This window comes from Cervus canadensis, chromosome 21, assembly GCF_019320065.1.
Source record: "Cervus canadensis isolate Bull #8, Minnesota chromosome 21, ASM1932006v1, whole genome shotgun sequence".
NCBI classification, from domain to species: Eukaryota; Metazoa; Chordata; class Mammalia; order Artiodactyla; family Cervidae; genus Cervus; species Cervus canadensis.
In genome coordinates, this window is record NC_057406.1 from 7,515,096 (window position 1) to 7,541,125 (window position 26,030).

A 26,030-nucleotide genomic window follows, 5' to 3' on the forward strand; every position below is an offset into this window, starting at 1 on the left:
GTACCTAAAATAAAACCAAAGAAGAACACATCTTAGTGTGATATGCATTACGAGTCGCTGGAAGTTTGTATTGACAGTCATGAAAAAGATATACAATTAAAATTGTTTACTATTCCAGAATTTCTTAAAAGGGGTTAAAATAACTAATCTATACACAGACTAAATCCAGAATCTATACACAAACTAATTCAGAATGAAACAAAAGATTAAAAATATAATAATTATAAAAAAGACAACTGATTAAAAAAAAAAAAGATCTGCTCTTTGTAGACCACTCAGCGTAAGCTCCAGGAAGACAGGGGTGGCTTACCTCTAACTGCTATCACACAGCGCCTACCACAAAGCTGAATGAAGTTGTGTTCACCTGACTTCAAGCCACAGATTAGTTTTCCTTAACCAAAATCTAGCTGAGTAAGATATGAAACCATGCGTCTAGTTCCTTCACCAACCTACAAACCATTACCACTCCATCTCTGCCCTACCCCCGTGCCAAAAAGAAGATGCGAAAATTATAGATTAACTTAGGGTCCCTTGTCCTCGGCACCAGATTAGTTTTCCTTAACCAAAATCTAGCTGAGTAAGATATGAAACCATGCGTCTAGTTCCTTCACCAACCTACAAACCATTACCACTCCATCTCTGCCCTACCCCCGTGCCAAAAAGAAGATGCGAAAATTATAGATTAACTTAGGGTCCCTTGTCCTCGGCACCACTAAACATTCTAGGCTAGATAATTCTGCTTGTGAGGAAGGAAAAATTGTCCCGTGCACTGTACTCAGCAAATCCCTGGTCTCTCCTGTTTATGCTAGTAGTACCTCTAACCCATTTGTGACAATCAAAAATGTCTCCAGATATCACCAAATGTGCTTTGGAAGCGCAAAACTGTCCTTGGTTGTTGACAGTATTAATTCATTATATGCTGATGGTGGAATGTTTCCTTGTGTACTCCAGGGGGACAGTAGAATGAAAGCTGCTCAAAAGTATTGCAGTGTTATGTAAATAAAGGACTGAGGTGTTTTGCATTTTAATTCTCCAAGTATTTTTAACATTAAAAGGGCACTGCTGAACTTACTTGGTGGTCCAGTGATTAAGAATCTGCCTGCCAGTGCAGGGGACACGGGTTCCATCCCTGATTGGGCATGGGGGCATCTAAACCTATGAGCTGCAACTACTGAGCCCAAATGACACAATTAGTGATCCCAGGTGTCCTAGAGCCTGTGCTCAGCAATGAGAGGCCACTGCAATGAGAAGCTCCAGCACCACAACTAGAGAAAGACTGCACAAAAAGGTAAGAAAAACCAGTGCAGCCAAAAATAATTTTAAACAGAAAAGGTCCTACTGGGTATTTAAAAAGGAAATATAGTTGAACCTATAACTGATAATCCTCTTAAAGATAATTCATCCAAAGACAAGATATCACTTTAATAATGATCTTCTTGGTCTAATTACCCTCAGGTTCGTAAGTATAATTCTTCCTCTATGTGAACTTCCTGTTCTTTTTCACTCTGTCATGGCACTGAAATTACATGTGTGTCTCTTTCTCTTCCTCCTCTCCTTCCATCTTTTCCCCCCCACCACCCCTCACCCCACCTATGCACCCAGACTGTACTCTGGGAATGACATGTGTTACTTACATACCAACTCCTTAAAGGGTGATATTTTAGTTGAACTGAACTGTACCTCAGGATCTCAGGACGTGATTTAGAGTACAGAATTATTTTCTTTCCTTCTGAAAAATCATGTGGCCCTCCATCATAAAAATAAACTATCTCATGAATAGTTTTGGAATATAAATAAGGTTTCAAATAAAATTTACCTGACATCACTACTCAAGACAACTGCTTAATACAATTATATATTTCCTTCATTTCCTTCTATTTACATAATTCACAACACTGGAATCATACAAACTTTTAAGCAGCTTTGCATTCTACTGTCCCCGTGGAGTACACAAGGAAACATTCCACCGTCAGCATATTTTTAGTGTTTAGGAAAAAATAATCTCTACCTTTAGAAATTTAAAATATACACATGGGGAATTCCCTGGCAGTCCAGTGGTTAGGACTCCAGGTTTTCACTGCCTGGGTTCAATCCCTGGTTGGGGAAATAAGGCCCCACAAGCCTTGTGACAAGGCCAAAAACATAAAAAGTAAAAAATACACACATACATAAGCGACAAATTAAAGGACAAATCACAAGAAACTGAGTAACAATAAGAATACATTTCAAAACTTTAAAGCTAGAGATCAACAAATATCCAAGATATTTGAAAAAAATAGTAAGAAAAATAGTAAGAACATGATGATCAAATACAAAAGCAATGCAACAACAACAACAAAAAAAATGGAGAGGTTATTAACAAAGCTAGAAGTTGGTTCTTTGAAGAGAGTAATAAAAGATAAACTTCTGGGAAAGTTAAGGGGAAAAGACAATAAGAGAAAGTGGCATTACGAATCAATTTTATACCAAAAAAACTGGAGACAAAATTAATAAATTCCTGTTAAGCACTCAATAAACCTCAATCAAAAAGAAATTATATGTATCCCTGCATCTCCAACAAGTCAATGGTAGAAGTTACCAAGAGATTCAACAATATATCGTTTGAATACCTGATTCAACCCAACTGCGGAAATACATTTTGAGAATCAAGATAATACAAATACTGATTAATGGATAATATTGAGAAAATCATTAATTTTGTTGGGTATGACAACAGAATAGTTATTAAAATAAATCCTAGGAGATACATATTTAAGCATTTTTAGTGAAACAAGAAGTCTGGGATGTACTTTTTAAAACTCCAGCAGAAAAAACAGAGGTGGGGAGGGGACAAAATTGTTAGTAACCTGAAGTAACAGACACATGGGAATTCTTTTTTCTATTAAATTGAATTCTTCCATTTAAAAAGTTTAAAAGGAAACATAGAAAGCCTGAATATTTCTATTACTATCAAAGAACCATTGCTTAATTTTTCCTCAAAGACCAAATATAAGTATTTTGCAGGCATGTCCTACTGAACTTTCAAGGAAAAGACAATTCAATCTCACACAAATACTTCTAGAAAACAGAAATACTCTAAAAGGTACACATGGCCAGTACAAGAAAAGAAGGTCATGAACACAGGAGCAATTATCCTTAAAAAAAAAGCAAACCAAATTCATCAGTGTCTTAAAGGTGTAATATCATGATCAAGTTGGGATCATCTCAGGAATCCAGGAAAGAGAGGTTTGCATATTCACCAGAGTAACAGAGAAGAAATAAAACATTTGGTTCAATGACTGTAATAAAAGCACTGGATAAAAGTCAATACCCAATCACAATTTTAAAAACAAAACCACAGCAATCAAAACCTGATAAGAAAAAGAACAGACACACGTATAACTGAATCATTTGCTGTACGCCTGAAACTAACGCAACAGTATAAATCAACTATGCTCTCGTCTGCAGTTGTGTCTGACTATTTTTGCGACCCCATGGACTGTGGCCTGCCAGGCTCCTCTGTGGGAATTTTCCAGGCAAGAATACTGGAGTGGGTTGCCATTTCCTTCTCTAGTGTATCTTCCCCATCCAGGGATTGAACCCACATCTCATTCATTAGCAGGTGACTCTTTACCACTGAGTCACCAAGGAAGCCTGTGTAAATCAGTAACACTCCGATATAAAATAAAAAATTTAAAAAAAGACACACACACACACAACTGATAAGAACTTCCTTAAATTGATAAAACGGGCTCTTCCAAAACCTAAAAACTGACAGCAATTATGGATAATGCACCAACATTAAAAATAGCCTCATTAGCACCAGAACAAGACAAAGATACCCAAAACCACCACTTCTAGTCAGTGCTGAACTGGAGTCTCTAGTCAAAGCAATAATATGAGAAATATTCATGAGTCAAGACTGAAAAGGAAGAAACATAACCTACTGTATGCAAACAATACACCTGTCAACAGTGAAACTCCAAAGCAAATAAGTGGAAATAGTAAGAGGTTAGCAAATTAAATTGCATTTCTGCATATCAGTAAAAAATGATTAGAAATAATTTAAGAAATGGGGGGGGGGATCTGACAATAGTAGTACAAGATATATGTTAACTATGAAACTAAAGACCACCTAAATAAACAGAATAACATCACAAAAAATATGGGTACAAATCCTCAATATTATATAAAGACATCAATTCTTCCCCAATATTGACCTACAGATTCAATGCAATGCCAATCAAAATTCTAACCAGGGGACTTCCCTTACAATAATGAAAACATTTTTATAAGGCACTTCCAATGTCATATTGTTTGCGGTTCCTCAATAAATACATTATTCTCATTAATCCTCCAAGAACCTCAGAAGTAGTTAAAAGCCACATATAGAGAGTTCATTGAGGAGAAATCAACTTCAGTAATATAGAAGCCTTACTCTAGGCCCTCGTCTTGAGGATTTAATTTAACCTGTACTACAGTCAAATCTGCTGCACTTGGTTACTGTTGCAAAATATTCAACATCTCATTACAAAATTAGGTTCCACTGTGAAGCAGACAGGAAAGTAAACATTGGTAGACCTTGATAATGGTTATAGGGTTGTTCTTTTAATGGCAATCCTGTATTTTCAATAGACCTAATTCAGTGATCACTACAAAAGATCCACTCAGGTTCAACTCAGTCTGATTCAAGTACTCCTATTTTCTAAGATGGTTCACTGTTACAACCTCAACTATGTACTTCCTATCTTCTACCTTTTGTTATAGCTAAATATTTGTGTGCATCTTCTTTACCAAATTTTAAGTATTGAAAGATAAGGGTCTCATTTAACATTTACATTTCCCACAGCACCTCAAATATACTCAATAAATGAATATGATAATAAACGTTTCCAGTAATTCCGCAATTGCACACTATATTTACATCTGATTGGGTAATTCACAAATTTATAAAAGTTCTCTTAACCTTTCCTTAAAACTTGTTATTTTCAATGACTATATTAATTAAATTTGGAGGACTAGAGTGTCATGGGCTTCCCTGGTGGCTCAGTGGTAAAGAATCCACCTGCCAATCCAGGAGACACAGGTTTGATCCCTGAATCCAGAAGATCCCACGTGCTACAGGGTAACTAAGCCCCTACACCACAACTACGGACGCCCGCACACGTACAGCCCATGCGCCACACCCGAGACGCCACTGCAGCAAGAAGCCTGTGCACTGCAACTGAGCAGCCCCGCTCACCGCAATCAGAGAAAAGCTGGCACGGCAAAGATGACTCAGAAGGGTCGTATCTACTTTGACCCACGACTAAACATATCTTACTATTTCATTTGATTACCACTGACTGTCCTGAGCTGGTCTGATTGTGCCTCAGAGTTCTGCACATTTAGAATTCCCAAATGCCATCAGCCATCACTGGTACCTACCTAACAGCACAGTTCAAGGGGTCCAAATACCTGGGGTTTAAACCTAATTTTTACAAGCTGACTTAATTTACCAATTACTTTCCAACTGAGCTCATGTTACCTCTTCTATCAAAAGGCTACTTATTCTACTCCCATGAATGAATGGAGGTTTTTTTAAAGAACTCATGAGATGGTGCTTACATATTAAAAAAGTAAAATTCCAAAGTACTTATGTACTTATGTGTCTATAAAAAATGTGTAAATTCATTAACCCAAAAGTTATATACCAGGTGGGACTGAGCAAAGGATCCTTCAGGATCACCTAGCAGTGTTTACTTGGAAACAGACAAAATTTAAAAGCAGGACCATATTGGGCTTCCCAGGTGGCGCTAGTGGTAAAGAACCCACCTGCCAATGCAGGAGACTCAAGAGACACGGGTTCAATCCCTGGGTCGGGAAGATCCCCTGGAGGAGGGCATGGCAACCCACTCCAGTATTCTTGCCTGGAGAAGCCCGTGGACAGAGGAGCCTGGTGGGTTGCAGTCCAGGGGGTCGCAGAGAGTCAGACACGACTGAGCGACTGAGCACAGAAGGGACGTACTGGGTGGGGAGGAACTGGGAGAGGGAAGACATTCTCCTCAGGGCTCTCAGAGAACACTGCCCCTCCCAAGGAGGGCCCAAGATTAGATATTACTGATTCTCCCATTTTATAGGTGCAGTTAGTGATACCTCACTGGCTTCCCTCAGACTGTACTATTTTGTTACTGAATAGGGACTCTAATAGAGTCCCTGGATTCCAGCTGAATGTTCTATGTAAGTAAGCAAATAGACTTCATTTTTAGCAGTTGTTTTAGAGTAGCAGTGAACATTATGAGAACTATAACTTTTCTGAACATTTTTAAACAAAACTTAAATATTTACAGACTAAAAAAATTACCAAACTGTTATGAGCTCTATACTGGTGAGTTAAGAGGTGTGCTCAGTCACACCTGACTCTTCTGACCCTTTTTGTACTGCAGCCAGCCAGGCTCCTCTGTCCATGGGGTTTTTCAGGTAAGAACATGGGAGTGGGTTGCCATTTCCTTCTCCAAGGGATCCTCCCAACCCAAGGATCAAACCTGTCTCTCCCGCATTGCAGGCAGACTCTTTACCTGCTGAGCCATCAGGGAAACCCCAAAGGGTTAAGAGTACTAAAGCTCAATAAATGTAACATGAGGGTTTTATTTAAGCAATCAACCTTCCAATCTTTCCCCATTAGGTCCTTCTGCAAGGGGCTTCCCAGAAAAAAACCTGGTTGCAAGTTCATGAGCAGCATATAGGAAAAAGATGACTAAAAATGAGAGATTATATCTTTAACTAGTTTGTCATAAACAGAAATAAACCCAATGGTCTAAAACTAGTGGAAAAGCAAATCCCAAACAAAAAGTAGTATATATGAAGATGCAAGGGAAAAATAATTAAAATTTAAATGTCAGGATTTAAACAAATACTGAACAGTGGGTTTCAATATTGACCAGCCTCAATCCATGACTCTCACTAAGCTCCTCAGCTTCTTTCTTTTCCTTCAAGGAAAGGAAAAATACAAAGGTTCAAAATAATCACCTTTTCAGGCCCCCATCTCAACTTGTCCTTCACAGGGATTAGTTCAGATCAGCTGAATAAAATTTACGTATTCAACAAATAAAAGCAGCAACCTAGAGGATCCTTAACGTTAATACCTTGGGATTTTTACTGTAAAGAGAAAAATTTCCCAACTGAAGAATTTTAAGCAAATTATGACATGAACAAAGGGCTTCCCTGGTAGCTCAGCTGGTAAAGAATCCACCTGCAACGCAGGAGACGCCAGTTCAATTCCTGGGTTGGGCAGAAGGGATATGCTACCAACTCCAGTATTCTTGGGCTTCCCCGATGGCTCGGCTGTTAAAGAATCTGCCTGCAATGTGGGAGACCTTGGTTCGATCCCTGGGTGGGGAAGATCCCCTGGAGAAGGGAATGGCTACCCACTCCAGTATTCTGGCCTGAAGAATTCCATGGACTTAATAGTCCATGGGGTCGCAGAGTCAGACACGGCTGAGCGACTTTCACTTTTCAGGATATAAACAAATCTGCATGCTCTAGCCCCCTCAAAGATGAAGAATAAATCGACAGACAAGTCTACAGTAAGGCAGACTGGTGAGGAGGCTGCTGCTAAAGGGGCATCAAAGAGGTCTATCAGAAGAACTCTCTAACTATAGTTAGGGGGTTATGGAGAGAAAAAGAGAAGAATGACTCTGAAGTTACTGTCTTGGATAACCTGAACATGCCCGTATTTAACTGACAACGATCTTACCAACAAAGGATGCTAAATTCAACACCCTCCTCCAGCCCATCTACTAGGAATACTGTCCTGGAAACCAGGTTCCAAGAAGGCAATGTTCGTGGTGCTCCATGCTTGAGAGAGAATTCACTGAAGATAGATAAAAGGTGATAGTTGGAGGTCTAAGTTAAGAGCAGTGAAGCACATAAGCCAGACTGCAGTGGATTGAGAAATAGGAGGTTAAGATAGTAAATGATAGAGAGAACTTTTTCTAGATACTAAGGTAAGCTTCTAACATATTTAAATTACTGACTCCCCTTTCTCTTTGATTAGAAATGTACAAATCTGAAATTTATCCCGTTACCTTTAAAGTATCCCATGACAAACACTGTAGAACAATATCACGAACAACTTGAAATGATGAACTCACTATTCGGTAAGGCATTTCGGGCTTACTTTCCAAAGTATCAACATCAACAGCAAGCTACTTCTATCAAACAGTTTATTGAGAAGTTTCCATATACAGTTCTCAGATGCTCAAATACAAAAGGACTTTGAGTAAAATGCTTCTTCGGGACTTCCCTGGAGGTCCACAGTTAAGACTCCACACTTCCACTGCAGCGGGTTCGTTTCAACCCCGGGTTGGGGAAATAAAGATCCCAAATGCCAGGCGATGTGGTCAAAAATAATGTTTCTTCACCCGAGTATACATTCAGTCCAAACATGGTGACACAAAATGTGGCTAACAGGACAGATTTAAATCTGGTTTGAAAAGTTTAGCATAATACATTAAGCTTATCCAATGGACCGTGGATAAGAAAAATTTGACAATTCAAACAAAAACAAATTTGGACTGAACATGTAGGAAACTAGTGTTGAGTCAAAACACCCTTTCATTCTTACATTCTGATTCTGTACATCACCCTTGGTGTCTTCTATATTCCTGTGGTCCTCACAGCAGATTTAGCTGTATCATCTCTTGTACAATAAATAGTTAGCTGAGAAATTGGGCAAACATTCACTACCGTGAAATATATAACTGAAGTATAACTTTCAAAATTAGGGTTACTAACAATATAATCCCAAACACTGGATTGTCTGAGTATAAAGAAAAGTTTAAAGCTACAAACTAGGATGCAAAACTGAAATAATTTTGGCTCAAAATCTAATTCTACTGCATAAGAGAATTTCTTGCACTAATTTTTTTTTTCCCATTTAGAAAGTTCAAACTTTATTTGCTGAATAAACAGGCTTATTTTTTGTACTTCAGGTAAGCTGAATTCAAAAAAAAACTCAGTTTTCTTAAGCTGTGTACATTTAGCAAAATACCTGTACAAAGTATTCTAAAACTAGTCAATTTGCAAGTATCTGCTTAAGGACAGAATCTATCCATCCACTCCTTTAAGCTAGCTTTCTCTGTGATATTAAAGGACTTCCCTGGTGATATTAAAAGTGCCTTTAAATGAATGTACCATCCAGATCTCAAAACCTTTCTTTCATCCCCGTGGTGGGGCCAGAGGACGTGTAGGAATGGGACAAGTTAAGAGTGGAGAGGAACTGAGCCACAGCAAACTGAAGGGGGGCCAGGTGAGTGACGAGGTGGTCAGAGATCTGAGGTTTTAAAAAAATAAGGATTGGAGATGAAAGTCAAATCTACAGAACTTTAATAATTCTGAAAACAGTTTGGCTAGATATGAAACTATCAATCTCACAAAGATCTCTCCTTAATGGTTTGGGGCACTTCTATTCTTAAATTAACTCAGCTGTTTTGGGTGCTTAAAAAAGCACAATGTTGGCCTTTAAAATCGAGGCAATTTTGTAAACTTCATGATAAATAACTTCTATTCAGTACTGTAATTCAGAAGTATTTTACTACTCTGTAGATGAAGCAGAATTAATCTAACCATAAAAACCCACCTGTCAAGGAAAAGATCACAGACACTCAAAACTACAATACTGAATTTAAAGGAACACTAAAAAATGTAATGAAATATCCACAGTGGGGGTTCTGTGGTGGCTCAGTGGTAAAGAACCTGCCTGCCAACACAGGAGACATAGGTTCAATCCCTGATCTGGGAAGATCCCACAACTAAGCCCACACACTGCGACTACTGAGCCTGTGCTCCAGAGCCCGAGCACCACAAGTGCGGAAGCCCATGTGCGTGCACCCTAGAGCCCGACTCTGCAACAAGAAGTCACTGCAACGAGGAGCCTGCACAGTGCAGCTAGAGAAAAGCCCTTGCAGAAACAAAGACCCAGCACAGCCAAAAACTATATTAAAAAAAAAAGAAATATCCACACTGGAAAGACAGATAAGACTTCTAATACTTCATGAAACATCTGTAAGTTATACAAGTTTGATAAAAGACGACAATCAATATTAAGTTTTACAGATCACACAGCTATGCATGTTGGCTGGTGCTGAATTTCGAAAGCCAACAGGCAAAAGCACATATTAATTTTCAAAATATGCATTCTTAACAGTCTTGCAACCATGACATCAAAAGGTGTACCTCTATTTTGGGAAGTGACTGACCTAAAGTTTTATTCTTAACACTAACACATTTATGATATTTCTCGGCGTGAAATTAAAAAGATGAGGACTCTATTATTTTCATTTCAATAAATACCCACTTTCCCAATCAACTCAATTACATGTTTATATTAAGCCTAAACGGCATGCTAACTTAACCACCACTGATCACGTCTTGATTTTGAGCACAGTAACGTCTTGGGAGAAGCTTTGCTCTGAGGGCTGGGTTTGTTTGCCTAATTGGAGTTTGTTTCAAGGGAATGCCTAAGGAGCTCATAGAGAAGCTTTCATACCTTTTTCTTTAAAAAAAAAAAAAAAAAAGCCTCCTAGAAATTGTACATCTGTAAAGAAAAAGAGGAGCTTGACTTTTTTAATCAGCTGTATTTTCTACATGTATGACAAACAAGTGGTAACAAAATTTGGATCTTAAGAAAATAAACAATTCACTTTGGTAATTACAACTTACCAAAACCCTCAAAGACAAAAGGTATGTGTATGTCCAAGAGACAAATGACAAATCCTAGGTCTTTCAGCCATTAGGTTCAGTCGCTGCTACCGATTCTGTGCAAGGTCACTAGAACTACTCTTTCCCTGACCATGTCACTATTCATATTTATCTTTTTCAAAATAGGACCCTAACATCCTTTTCCATCTGTCTCCTACGAAAACATTCCACCACATAGTCTGTGTTCCTGTCACATATAAACTACTTATGTTTGTTCCACCTGAAATACCATTCCAACTTCGCCTACTTCTTGGTTTTTTTTTTTACTGCCTCATGCAGTTTGCAAGATCTTAGTTCCCTGCTGAGAGACTGAACCCAAGCCCTCGACAGTGAAAGTGCGCAGGAGTCCTAACCACTGGACCGCCAGGAAATTCCCAACTTTCCCTACTTCTAAGAAAAGGTAGGTCATGCTCTCCTACCCTTATTCAAATATACATTTCCTCTATGAAGTTTCCCCCTAATACTTCAAATCCATTTTGTCATAAATAATCCCTGGATTTACCTGGTGGCACAGTGGGTAAGAATTCACCTGCCAATGCAGGGGACACAAGTTTGATCCCTGGTCTAGGAATATTCCTCATGCCTTGGAGCAACTAAGCCCCCATGCTGCAATTACTGAGCCTGTGAGCCCCAACTACTGAAGCCCACTCAACCTAGAGCCAGCAAGTAGCAACTCCTGAGCCCATGCACCTAGAGCCTGTGTTTCCCAACAAGAGAAGCCCCTGCTCCCTGCAATGAGAAAGCCTGCCTGCAGCAACAGAGACCCAGTGTGGCCAAAAACAAATAATAAATATAGCAGTGTGTACATGTCAAGAAAGAAGTAATCCCTATCCTCTGCCTTCATCTAACCCATTTTAACAACTTGTATCAGAGTATAACTTACGGGAAAACTGTGTAGATACGTATACCAATTCCACCAGATACTAAAGGCTTTGAGACCAGACTGCATCTTGCTTTGTCTTTATGTGCGAACATTTGTAACTTGGTAGGCAGTCAATGTTTGTTAGCTGAAATGAAAGGTTCTTCAAATGAAAATAATGACTACTCAATTCAGGAGAATTGCACAACTTCAAAATGTGCAAAACTTAACTCATCAAAACCCCTCCCCCATCCATATCCACACACATCTCTTCCTATGCTTGCTGTCTCAGTAAATGACATCCTCATCAATCCTGCTGCCCAAACTTGAAATCTGGGAATTTCCCTCTCTGGCAATATCCTGACATCTAATTAATCACCAAGCTCTGCTGATCACCCATGCCCCCTCAAACCTCACTTCTTTTCATCTACTAATCCAGGCCACTCTAATCACAGCTGGAATTCTGAAACAGTTATCTCGTTGGTCTCCCTATTTTCTCCTTTTCCTTTCCAAACCATTCCTCATTTGTCAATCATCTAAGCCTTAGACTCTAAGGTACAATTCTGTCTATCCATTTAAAAAAGCTAAAATGGAAAGTCTAAACTCCAGTAAGCAGTAACGCCAGATAAGTCCTGTATGACTGGCCCCTTGCTAACCTATGCAGCTATATTTCTTGCTCTCCCCCAACTAGATGAAATGCATAGATTCCCTGACAGACCAGACTCTTCTCCTCAACCTGGGCTCACTCTTAGCAACCCTGTCTATCCTTCAAATCCCAAGATCAGATTCCAGTTTCTTCAAAGACAGCCACCAGAGCAACAGTAGCTACAGGTTAGGTAACCCCGTTTCTCCCACTGTACACTGTACTTCCCAAATACAATACTGGCCCCATTGGACTCAAACGTTGTTCTCCTTCCCTAATCTGCAAACCGAGGGGTCCATGATGTTCTGGATTACCACAATATTCCTCATTCTGAGGATAAATGCCCAGCACACAGAAAATGTTAGTCCAACACAGGACAACTAACTGGCAGCCTGTCAACTCTTTTAAACTAGTATTTTTCAAATACTAGTCATGAGCCACAAGCCATAGTGGGTCATGAAATCAATGTAGTGGATCACAACCACCACTTTTTTAAAAAAATAAAAAACAGAAAATATCAAGTAGATCACAAGAAGTAAGGGTAAGCAGGATAAGTACTGTTTGTTCACTTGCTGAGACAGGGTCTCTGGTTCTCCACATAAAATGTATTGCTTATTGAGTGTGGCCAAAAATACTGAAAAGCTGTACCCTGCTCCTTCTACTTTTCTTCCTCCTCCTTTAAGAAAGTTTTAAGACCCAGATAAATAAAAAATAATGCTCAACCACACAATTTTTTAGAAAAAAAGACATTCTTACCTTGAGCATTTCCAGTAAGAACAATCTGCTTTCTTAATTGCCTTCAATATGTGACAGTATATATATACACACTCATAATCTCTGCTGCCATATTCTTATATTCTCAAAAAACTTCACATTTGAGTAGATGATGTATAGGCTAACTCTGCACCATTAAGTCTTACTTTTAAGACTACTCTCTCAACTTCATGCATTTGGTTTTATCTTCAGCCAACCTATCTGTATATCCATTAAAAAATATACCTAGCACTGCTTTTTGGGGGTATATTTAGCAGTAAGGTTAAAAACACTTAACACTTAATGAGCTCATACTATATTACAGCAAGCACCATCCTAAGCATTTTTAATATTTATTTATTTCATTTAGTTATTTGGCTGTGCCTAGTCTGAGTTGCAGCATGTAGGGTCTAGTTCCTCAACCAGGGATCGAACCCAGGCTGCCTGCACTGGGACCACGGAGTCTTAGCCAGTGGCCCACCAGGGAAGTCTCTATTCTAAGCATTTAATAAAGAGAACTCTCATTTATTCCTCACCACAATCCTACACATTGAGTACTACAAGTGAGGAAGCTGAGACAGACAGATTAAGTAACTGGCCTAAAGTTCACAGTTAATAAAGGCATGTCCGGGATTTGAACTCCACTAGTTGGACTCTAAAACCCATTCTCTCAACCACTCACTTTCCCAGTGGTTTAAATTTTACTTTTTCCCCCAGTAGTTTAAATTTTACACTCTCAACTAAATTACTCCTAACTGCCTTTTGGGGAATTTATTTTAAAAGATCTACATGTAAAAACAAATGATATCCAAATTGTTCAGAATAGGCCTTAAAACCTCAATATTTATTCTCTTAAATCTTTTCTGAGAACTGAGCAGTAATAAAAAATTTTCCCATTAAAATTTCAGAAGAAAACTACTATCCATCTAATGAAAAAAAAAAATCTGCAATAGCCAATGTTTTAAATATTTTACACGTGGCATAATTTAAGTTTCAGCTTGCCCATTAATTTCTCTTAACGCCTGCCATAGTTAAAAAATAAATAAATAAATAAACTTCAGAAATTCTCAAAGGAGGCAACCGTAAAATTTAAATCACACTAAACAAGATGTCTTATTTTTCCATTAATTGTTGGATGTAAGAACTGGCAGAAAACTCTTGAATTGTTTTTGTAAATACACCAGGAAGAAGCTTTTTACACTCCCACTTGTATCTGCAACATTCTTCCTACTCTTTTTTTTCTTTTCTATTTACCGCTTACTATTCTTACAAACCCCACTATGCACTAATATTTAACTTTTTGTTTTAATTCCCCTCCGTTTTACAGAACAGACAAAGGAGAAGGTTCAAAAGCAAAGTAAAACAGAAAACAATGCCAAAAGGCAACCAAGGCAGAAACCCTTTCCTCCCACCCCTTCATCCAATCACTGGACATGGCAATGCATTTCTTACCTCCGCAAAAGAATATGAACTCTGGCTGAAAAAGGGAACCCTTACTGTAACACACACAAGATTTACAACTTAACAAACGTCACCTTATCTCACTATCAACCACAGACAACTTTCTGGGAGCCCTATAAATGAACTTACAAAGTCCTAAGAATAAGCAATTGCCAGAGTTTAAGGCACTTAAAATGTTTTGCAATTTAACTTAACACAAGATCAGCAATACTTTGCTGGACTGAGCAGCCAAAACTCAAAAACTTCAGAAGCAGAACTCTCAAGCAAACCTTCATGCTCCCAAAATAAAATTAAAACATAGTATCACAGGTGTAAAAGCTAAAAAGGAAACAGTCTCCAATCAAAAATATTTTCTTTGATGATAAACCACTAAGAGACAATGGTATCCTGAGAAAGAAACAGACACTTAAAAAATCCTTGCCACACACACAAAAAATCCTTTGCGTACCATAATCTAGTGCTCAATGCAGCTATAGCTGTCCTTTGCTTTCAAAATGAAAACAGGCATAAAATCCAAGCCAATTCTGACACAGAGTACACTGTAGAGCCACTAAAAAAATACACAAAACTTAATGTATCAAGACGAGAAGGAGCTTTAATCCTACCAAACATACCAGATCATGCTGTTATGCCTCTTTCCAGATTCTGTCCACACAGCATCAAGTGTACACAAAGCAGTGCTAGAACATGTCCAGTGAGCAACGAAGGCAACCTAACATCCCCATCATTCCCGTCACTCAAGGTATTACCAGAACAGGTTCAAGAAATATTTTCAGGACTTACATATTAACTACTCTGGTCAATAATTTTACCAAAACAAATTTTTTTACAAATACTTTTATGATGCAGGGTGGTAGCAGATGTGGTAGGACAGAAAATCATTCGATTTCTCAAATAGTTCTGATCCAACCATACCAAGTTACATAAAAATTTCAACGGATCGTGTGCGAATATTGAGACAGGAACATAAAGATGCAAAAGCTGTAACTCTCTTTCTCCTCATTTTGACATCTAAAACTTTAACTTAATTCAAGCTACTATAATCAACCTGGAAAATTTTTTAGAAGAATCTCTGAGAATTAAATAAGTCATTTTCATTCTGCATCAGTGGATAACCTTAGAAGTTCAAATTTGGAGATTCAAGCACTAATTTGTTTTATAATGCTTTAGCACGTCAACCCAATTGGGTTCCAACTTTCTTCCCTATAAAACTGGCACACGCAAACACTCTTGGCAGGTACACATACACTACTAAAACTGCAAGCCTCAATCATTTAAAAAAAGTTTCTGGAGTCTAGAATTTGGGGATCATTTTGAACAGTTCTAGATAAAACCAATCAGTAAGTACTGAGGAATTATTACATTCACTTTTAAAAACTACCTAGGATGGCAACTCTAAAAATGCAGAAGTTGCAAGTTTAAAATGTAAAGTTTTAAAGAGTGAAGTGTTACTATTAAAGTTGCCTGCAAACCTAAAACTACACCGTGCTGGATGCAAAAACAATCAATCGATAGAAATACAATGGAGCCCAATGTGAAGTTCACAGGAGGACAGTATATTCTTAATGCTCATTCTCCTTCCTCCAGCCCCAGTCAAAAAATCCAGACTGGTTAGCATTAAAAATTAGACAACCAAACAATTCCTGGATTAGATAGAATCTTAAGCGGGGTGGGGGTACAAAAATCAATCTTCACTACAAAATTTAGAGAAAAGTAAGATAAACTCTTAATACTGAGTTAAATCTCAATGTTGAGGATTTTTATATAAAAACCTACTTGATACATTTAGTACTCTTACAATTATTCACTGGTATTTCAAGTAGCAAATCAGTTTCTGTGTTTAAGTCAGGTGAAACACTACCAAAAGAAGTTAAAGTTACCAAGTACACAGATCAACCTGAACAGAAGTATCTGAACAACAGAGCACAGTCTCCCTTTCAGGCTTTGCATTACTCCCAAGACTAAACTGCTTAAATGAGGAATTGGCAAAATAGTACAGGTAAAAAGTTTTCTTTACAATATCCCCAGTCCCTGGCTAACTCAAATCTATTACCATATTACACAAAAACTATAGAGCAAAAACTACCACAGTACACAAAAACTAAAGAAACAACACAAAAATCTACAGGTGGACAATGAGTCTAAAGGTAATCTGAAAGTCCTCCCGAGCGACATTTTAACAAGCGCAAAGGAATACGATACTCGATGTGTGTATGAATTCTGAGGAAAAAAACAGGTTTAAAAAAAATCCCTTAAAAAAAAATATCCCGGAAGACTACAGAAACTTCAAGGAATGAGGACAGATCAAAGTTCATGCACTGTCAATGTTACAAGCCCGAAGCAGAGGAACTCTGCAAAAATCCTCAATCTTTGCAGGTTATCTTAAACTCATGATACATCTTATAAAAGCAAAGAATCCAAAGCATTTTGCCGTATCCTTACATTTTCACCCACTGAGAGGAAACCTACTTAAAACCATGCTTTACAAGTTCTCTACAAACTCAAAGGGTACATTTAACTCCATTATGCACTATCACTGGCAGATGGAGGGATGACGTTGAGCCTGTTTTCTCAGGGTGTTAAAGAGATGCTCCGTAGTAAAGGGGAACATCTTGTAGACTGTCAGATGGCCAGCCATTCTTCGTCTTCATTATCCTGGCACCTCAAACAACTATGACAGCAAAAGAGAAGGTTGGTGCCCATCAGGATAGCACTAAACTCACGGTAAGAAGGGAATGATACAAGTCTCCTTGAATTTCTCTTGACAAAAGGCTGGTGCACAACTGAGTGAAGTAAAAAATTTGAAGTTTTTTAAACTGCAATCTGGATCCCCACACACTGTTTAAAGTGTAAAAACACAAAACCCACAAATACAAAACTTAACACACATTTTAAATTCTTGTATGATCAGTGGGCAGTTCTTAACTGGGACTCTCTTAATTTCTAGTCTTGATTTCCAAGTACATAACTCCATAGAATCAGTTAACCCCCCAACTCTTCCCAAAGAGAAAGTAACTACAAACTGCAAAGAAAATGCCTCTGCTCTCTCCGAACCTAAAACCCCAGAATTTCAGACATTTTGGTCTGGCACCAAAGAAATCAGAGAGAGAAAATGAACTGCGCTCCATATTGATTTTTAAAGCAAATAAGGGGGCGGAGGGAGCTAGGAATGGTTAGTAAAATAATTCATACCAAATTTCAGGTTTGACGTTTAACTTCACATCAAGCCTGAAATCCTGGATCTCATACACACACAAACAAGTAAAACCAAGAATTTTCACACCTTCATCCTCAACAGAAAATCTTATGCAAAAAGGAATTCTTGAAGAGTAGTAGAAAGTAGAGGAAACAGGACAAGTAACGATCAGGAAGAAAGAATTCACAATTCCTCACTTAACCACAAATTACAACTAAAAGTGCAAAAAAAAAAAAGCTCTTACACTCAAACGCACTAGCATTTCCAAAATTAAACTGCATGATAACGACAATAAAGGCCATTTCTACAGCACCACTCAAGAGCCCTAATTCCAGAACACACATCGATATGACACAGTGTGGCAACGAATGTTTAGGAAGCAAAGAAAATGGTTGGGCTACTGGACGCCTTCGATCAGCTCATTCAAACACCTTTAAAATCAATCAAGAGGCAGAGAACTAGGAAGAGAGAAGAAGAAAATATGGACGAATAAAGGTGCAGCGAGCAGAAAAGATTGAGGAGGAGGTGGAAAGCCAAGGCTCCCGAGACTAACCTGTGCCATCGCTGGCGGACGCCGAGAGGGCCGGAGATGAGAGTTTAGGCCGCTTGGCTGAAGGCGGCCCCGGTTCCACGACATTCTCGGCCATTTTTAATTCTTTCGGAGATACGGGCGAGGAAAAGGAGAATCCTCGGGAAATCTCTTCTTCAGCCCGGGGTCCCCGCCCGGATCCTGGGGGTGGGCTTAGGGGGCTCCGCCGGCCCCCGAAGGGGGTGGGGGGAAGTTCCTTTTTCTCTCCGCCGGATCGCGGTGGCTGAAGAGGGATGTGGACTCGATAGAAAAGGTAGGGGCAAGTGCGAGGGGCCGGGCCTGGGCTCAGGCCCGGAGGAGGGCACAGGCACACAAATGCGCCGAGCGCGTCCGCTGCGGCGAATCCCCAAGAACTCGCGACTCTAGAGGCGCAGTCCCCGGCCCGCCACGGCCGGCCCCTGCCCAGCCGAGGTCTCTCGGAGCTCCGCCGCCGCCATCAGCTTCTTCCTCCTCGGCGCTGTCCTCCTCCTTCTCATCGCCACAAGGAGGCGGGGGCGAAAAGCGGGGAGAGGAGGAGGCGACAAGAGACACTCACCTCCTCCCGGTGCCCCCTCCCGGACCTGAGCCCCCACCCTCCGAACCCTCCTCCTCCTCCTCTTGCCGCCGCGCTCCGCGCCGCCGCCGCACCGGCCCCTAATGGCCGCAAAGAGCTCGCCCGAGCCGAGAGCCAGGCTGGCGCCACCGCTTCACATCGCACGGCGGAGGCGCGGCGAGGACGCCGGGCGCGGAGCTCGCCGGCCCAGAGGGCCGAGGGGGGCCGGGCTGAGCAGCGCCGCCTGCCCGCGCCGACGCCGAGCCCACCGAGGAGGCCCCGCTTCTGGCGAGCGGCGCAGGCGGCTTCCTCTCGCGCCGCGCTCTCTCTTCCTTCGCCCTCCCCTCCCGCGAAAAAATAAATAAATACGGCCGCCGCTACGGCCCCCACCCTCAGCGGCCAGGTGCCGGGAGCGCCCGCCCCCCGGGCTCCGCTCGGGGCCGCCCTCGACGGCGGGCGAAGGCGCCGCGGGGCGCGGGGTTATGTAATGGTCCCCCCTTAGGCGTCGACGCCGGCCCGGCTCTCGGGCCGCGGTGGGGGTGTGTGCGGGCGGGAGGGGGCTGGGGGTCGCCTCAGCCCGTGCGCCCCGGGCCCCCTGCCACTGTCTCGGCCCCCTGCCGCCTCTCTCCGGCCCAGCTCCCCTCCGCAGTCTAGCTCCCGCAGTTCGCACTCAGCCCGGCGTCCCGCTTGCCCACTCTCGCCCGCTCCCTCTCGCCCTCTCTCCCCCCCAAGCCTAGCACACAAACAAGATGGCGGCTGTTGTTTCTTCCCTCTGCCGAATCCTCCTTACAGGCTAGCGGTAGCAGCGGCGGCCGGAAATGAGCCAAGGCGCGGGGGGGTGAAAAAAAGGGGAGGGGTTGGGCCTCCGGAGGGAGGTGGCAGGGGGCGGGGCCTGGGCCCGAGCCGCTCACACAATGGGGGAAGAGGAGCCGGGGGGCGGGGCCGGGTCAATCACGGGATCCGCCCAAGGGCCCAACGCGGTTGGCGCTTCCGCAAACTCCCCCGGCGTCACCCGGTGGCTCCCTTTAAAGGGGAGGATTTGGAGGCGGGTGGGGGGGGGTCAGGGGCGGGCTTGGGATCTATTTTCAGTCGGTGGACACTTACGGGGGAAGGTGCCTGGGTTGGGTCTTTGCGTAGGAGATCGGTGGGAACTGGGTGGGGGTGTGACGGGGCCGCGTAGCTACTCAGGGAAGGCGACATGTCGCCACACAGGTGGCCGAAGAGGAGCGCCTTGGGGATGGCACTGCGCCCGGGGCCCCTTGGGAAGCCAGTCTTCCAACCCTGTTGAATTTATTAGGCAGGGATACCCCGCCGCCCAATATTCCAGGCCACAGATAGTTCCTCCCCGTCGCTTTCCCAGGGCTCCCTTCCAAAAATCACACCAACTACGAGTTGTTTCCTTTTTCTTTTAATGTTACATTTTTTGACAATGAACATATTTTATTTTGATAATCAGGAAACAAAAATAACAGTAGTGGGAAGATGTTTTAAGACCAGATCTACTAAACTCATTTCTTGCCCACCACGTGTACACATGCCCCTACCAGGCGGCACTCTCACCGAAGGAGCCTTGAATTATTTTTCTGAACGCATCCAAGACCTGATGACATTTTAGGGTGTTTCTTTTAATCCGCTCTCAATAAAACAGCTTTTTTTTAAAAAAAAAAAACACAAAAAACACCATGTTTAGGCAGTGCTTTAAAGATAATGTAATTATGGGGGAAATGATGGACGAAAACGCTTGAATATAAATAAAATGTGTGTGTGACAGCAGTTTTGCAGAGGAAGGCCTTCCCAGCATTCGTTCAATCCTACAGGTTACAGGATTTCTCTGTGTTTGGCCTTGGGTAAATTGATGGCAAGGTCTCCCCAAAGAAAGCCCTAAACCAGTTTCTATGGAGATAGTTAAAAACTTTTAAAACATGTTTCAGATCTCATGCTTCTTAGTTGATGTTTCCTTACTGTCAAGTTTACTTTGATTTTTGTAAATGTTGTTTATTGCCTTTTAAATGAATGACTAGAATAAATAAGAACCTAGAAGTGAACATCTTAATGAAGTAACTCAGGTTGCCAACAGGGATGAAGTCTGTCCTGTGACTTCAGGCCTAATTTACCCCAGACTGCAGTAGAAAGGCACACAACTAAAGTGACAGCAGCAGCAGCAGAAAGGCAAATTGAAAGGGCAGTACCAACTTACTTTAAAGTTGTTATAGGATGGATTCACCTTCTTGGGCTAAAGTCAGAACTGGCCTTCAGGAATAATTCAGTTCTCTTTAGTAGTTTATACCCGAGTTCACAGTAAAGAGGACAGAGGGGAAAAATATCCACAACACCTGGATATTTTGCCCATCATTTCCTCCTGAGAGGTTTCTCATCTGATTTTTTTTTTTAGGAGTTCATGACTTTGGGGGAAAGATTTGCCTTGTTTGCAGACGGTGCAGCTTGAAGCTAAACAGCATTCAAACATCCCTGGCCCACCTAGCCCCAAATACCATGGGACTAGGTATAGAACACCTATCAGAGAATATCTTGTGAAACATCTCAGGGGAAAATTCTGCAGAGTAGTCAGGGACCATGGACCTGGCAAAGGGAAGGCTCTGCTATAAACCAGGAATTCTGATTCAATGCCCTTCTTTCCAGGCAATTGACTCCTCTGGGTCTTCACCCTGAGTCTGACGCTGAAGTCAGCCATGTTTCGAGTGACTGGAGGAATTTTATCACACAAAATGCGATCAGGGTGAAAACTGCACATGTTTTCAAAAACACGGGATTGAATCTTCAGCTTGGATTATATCTAGCCTAATCAAATGAAAATTTACATGTAAATGAAGAGTACATTCATAAAGAAGAAATTGCCTGCTGGTAGCTGGGTGGTGGGAGAGTGGGGGACACACGCTAGACAGTAGAGACGGGAAGGTAAGAAGTCAGTTAGGACTGGGTTTAAATTCTGACTCTGTCACTTGGCAGCTATGTGATTTGGTTCCTCGTTGGTAAAATGGACTTCTTGATTAGACTTACTTTACTGTTTCACAGACTAAACATGATAATTTATGAATAATGTTTGTCACAGTGCCTGACATACAGCCAGTACTCAGTACACCTTAGTTGTTTCTGGTCGTTCCTTCTAAAAGGGAAGAGGTCTTACCTAATTCAGAAAGTTGCTGGTAGAATGAAAATGAGATCACTGCATGTAAGGTGATTAGGCCTGCATGTCAGGCCTGGCGATCACTCCTCAGCTACCACACTCACTTCTCCATAGTCAGAAGGAAATGTCTAACAGGGTCATCTAACTCCTTTTAAGACATTCTCGGTTCACCTTGAAACCTTCTGATCACTAATTCAGCTTTCCAGATGCCCTGATTGCCGAAAGCAGACATCTAGATATTGGGGATTCCCAGGTGGCTCAGTGGTAAAGTGGTAAAAATCCCATGGACTGAGAGGATCCTGGTAGGCTACAGTCCATGGGGTCACAAAGAGTCGGACACGACTGAGCGACTTCACTCCACTCACTCCACTATTCAGTGGTAAAGAATCCACCTGCCAGTGCAGGAGATGCAGGAGACAAGGGTTCAATCCCTGGGTCGGGAAGATCTCCTTGAGGAGGAAATGGCAACCCACTCCAGTATTCTTGCCTGGAGAATTCCATGGACAGAGGAGGCTGGTGGGCTACGGTCCGTGGGGCCGCAAAGAATTGGACATGACTGAGCACAAACACACATAGATAATGGGCACAAGAATAGGAGGAGATAGGTATTACTGCAGGGTGTATCCATCAGTTGCATCTGGTCGAGATGCTACCCCTATGACCCACCGGCACTGTAGCCTTAGTTCATCCCTGCCCCCTTTCCCCAGGATCTATATCTTTTGTTTTTTGTTTCCTATTCCTACAAATAACCCCACTATCCCTCTATTTGTGGATGGATATCTGGGCACCATCCATGAATCCACATAGTCTTCTTCCCTGTTCCTTCTTCCTCACACCAAGTCATCAAGCCCTATGAATACTACTTCCTGAATTATCTTCCAAATCGAGGATGTTGAACCACATGCAAGTATCACCTATTCACAAAAATTAAAGCGGACTCTTACAGGTGCGGCCTCAACAAAGTTTTTTCCAAAGCACTTGTCATCAAGGGAAAAACAGTTCACGAACTTGGGTTGCTCCTGCAAATGTGAATGTGCACGGGGTGGTGAAAGTGACTGTGTACCCATCACAAGGAATTATTGATTGATATACTATATGTAAAATGTTGTCCACATTTGCAAGAACATATTTTTTATATCACACATTTAATAAGATCTGTTCTTAAAAAAATTTTTTTTGATAGCCGATTTTGGCAAGGATGGGCTTCCCTGGTGTCTCAGAGGTAAAGAATCTGCCTGAAGTGCAAGAGACACAGAACACATGGATTTGATCCCTGGGTCAGGAGGCTCCCCTGGAGGAGGAAATGGCAACCCACTCTATATTCTTGCCTGGGAAATTTCATGGACAGAGAAGCCTGGTGGGCTACAGTCCATGGGGTCACAGAGTCGGACACAAGTTAACAACTAAATAACAACAGTTGGCCAGGATGTGGAGAATTGGGGCTTTCATACACTGTTAGTGGGGATAGAGCATGATACAAATGTTTACATTCGTACCAAATGTTTACAGACTTTGAAAATTCCAGTATCTCTAGGATGTATTATACAAGTACACAGAGAAGAGAATGTCCCTCACCCAAAAAGGGGAAACAAACCAATTGCCTGTCTCTGTGTGAATGTGAATGGGGCTTCCCTGGTGACTCAGAGGTTAAAGCGTCTGCCCGCAATGCGGGAGACCTGGGTTCGATCCCTAGGTGGGGAAGATCCCCTGGAGAAGGAAATGGCAACCCATTCCAGTATTCTTGCCTGGAGAATCCCATGGACGGAGGAGCCTGGTGGGCTACAGTCCACGGGGTCGCAAAGAGTCGGACACGACTGAGCGACTTCACTTTCACTTTCATGTGAATGTTTTAAAAAGCAAAACAAAACACTACGGGTATGTTTCCACTTATATAAAGTACCTGGAGCAGTCAAATGCATAAAGACAGAAAGCAGAATGGCGATTGCCAGGGACTGGGAGGAGGGGGGATGGAGAAAGTGAAAGTGAAAGTCACTCAGTCAAGTCCAACTGTACTCTTTGTGACCCTGTGGTCTGTACAGTCCATGGACCTCTCCAGGCCAGAATACTGGAGTGGGTAGCCTTTCCCTTCTCCAGGGGATCTTCCTAACCCCAGGATCGAACCCAGGTCTCCCTCATTGCAGGCGGATTCTTTACCAGCTGAGCCACAATTGAAGCCCAAGAATACTGGAGTGGGTAGCCTATCCCTTCTCTAGCGGATCTTTCTGACCCAGGAATCAAACTGGGTCTCCTGCACTGCAGGCAGATTCTTTACCAACTGAGCAACCAGGGAATATACATACATATATATATATATATTTTTATTTTATTTTATTTTATTTTTACCACAATACAAAGCAATCAAACAGCCTTACAATGATGGGATATTACGTGGTCATTTAAAAACTAGTAGGTAGATACGTACTACTGTAGAAATATATCCATATTACTAAAGACAGGGAGAAAATGATAAGATAGCAGGTAAAGAATGGCTCTATTTTTACAAATGTTATTAATCATAATAATGGGAGTGAATATGCACCCAACTGTTACCAGTGTCGGAGTGAGAGCTTTCATTCTGCAATATGAATTTCTGTGGTGTGTGACATCAGAGCCCAAAAGTGTTTTTTCAAAAGCCTTCAATAGTTCCTCTTTATCGTGAGGGTAAAGTTTCGTGTTCAAGAAATGGCTCTTGCCCACCTGTCTTATTCCTTTCAACTTCCCTCCTTGCAGCCAAGTGGAATTATTTCTGTTCTGTTCGTGCTGTGGTTTCTCTGTGCCTGGGACAGTCATACAAATATTCCTTCTGTCTGAAACACTCATCACCCTCATCCCTTTTCTCCACCTAATTGCCAATTCACCCTTCAGATCTCAGCTTACATGCACGTTTCCACCAAAGTCCTCCCCAGTCCCTGAGTCCAAGTTACTGACTCCTCCCAGGGCCTCCATGGCCAGTATCCTACACTTCTGAATTGCTCCACATTACACACTGTTACAGTCCTTGTTGGTCTTTCCCTGTGATAGTGAGAACGGTGACCAAATGGTCCATTTCTCTCTCCCTAGCTCCTAACTCAAGTGGTGATTTAGTCACTAAGTTGTGTCCAACTCTTGTGGCCCCATGGTCTGTAGCCCACCAGGCTCCTCTGTCTGTGGGATTCTCCAGGCCAGAATACTGGAGTGGGTTGCCATTTCCTTCTCCAGGGGATCTTCCTGATCCAGAAATCTAACATGTCTCTCCTGCATTGCAGGCAGATTTTTTACCAACTGAGCTACAAGGGAAAGCAAGAACTCAACTCAAATTTCTTGAACAAATGGATGGATATCACTGACTTGTGAATATGGTCTGGGTGGGCAGGTCTCCCTTCCCACCCTCATCTGTTCTAATGCAGCAAGGAGGATTTTCTGGCCCTGAAAAGGACTTGGTCTTTTTTTTTTCTTTTTTCCTGTCCATCAAGATGCCAGCCTATCTTCCTCTCTCCTGCATCTTGAATATCTTGACCCAAATTATTTACAATTACAACAGAAGGAGAATTAGTGTTTGTATTCATTGATGATCTAGGAAACTATGACATTAAAGCAAGTGAAGTGTCCTGTACGGGACCCCAAACTGAGGCAAAGGCAAGGCTTGCTTGACTGTAGGTCTTCCAACCTCAAGCACAGGCCTCTTACCACTGAACCTTTGGGGTGGGAAGCACCGTTTCTAGGAACTGCCACAGAATTCACAGCCAATGAGTGTTTGTTGAATGAATGAATGAATAAAGGAAGAAGAAAGTTGTATACATAAACACACAGTCACAATGTCTTTTCTATAAAATAACAGAGTCCCAAGGCCACAAAAACAACCAGAGAATGTGTAATAATTGTCCATGTCATTAGGCATGGTGTCCCACCATGGACTAGCAGAGCCTGAAAGGTACCTGAAGAACTTGCATTCTTTATACCTGAACCAGCCTTTCCTGAGCATCTTCTCTGTGCCCAGCACTTTGCTGGATACTGCAGATTTCAACAAGGGAAAAACCACTATTCCTGTCCTCTGGGCACTCCGTCTATTTGGAAAGAAACTCATAGAGGTAAATAGTTCCTGGAAAGAGTGATAGAGGCTCTCTCAAGGCAAACAAAGATGGATAATTCATGAG

At 41.8% G+C, this 26,030-nt stretch overlaps 1 protein-coding gene across 2 annotated transcripts in view; it reads right to left on the reverse strand.

The window, feature by feature from the left end:
• EP300 (E1A binding protein p300) overlaps positions 1 to 19,536 on the reverse strand; it is a 65,901-nt gene extending 46,365 nt beyond the window's left edge. For both annotated transcript variants that reach the window (XM_043440049.1, XM_043440048.1), the window contains exon 1: positions 18,185 to 19,536. In XM_043440049.1, the coding sequence (XP_043295984.1) occupies positions 18,185 to 18,278 (94 nt within the window). In that variant the 5' untranslated portion in view covers positions 18,279 to 19,536. The remainder of the gene's footprint in view (positions 1 to 18,184) is intronic.
• Positions 19,537 to 26,030: the final 6,494 nt, after the last annotated feature.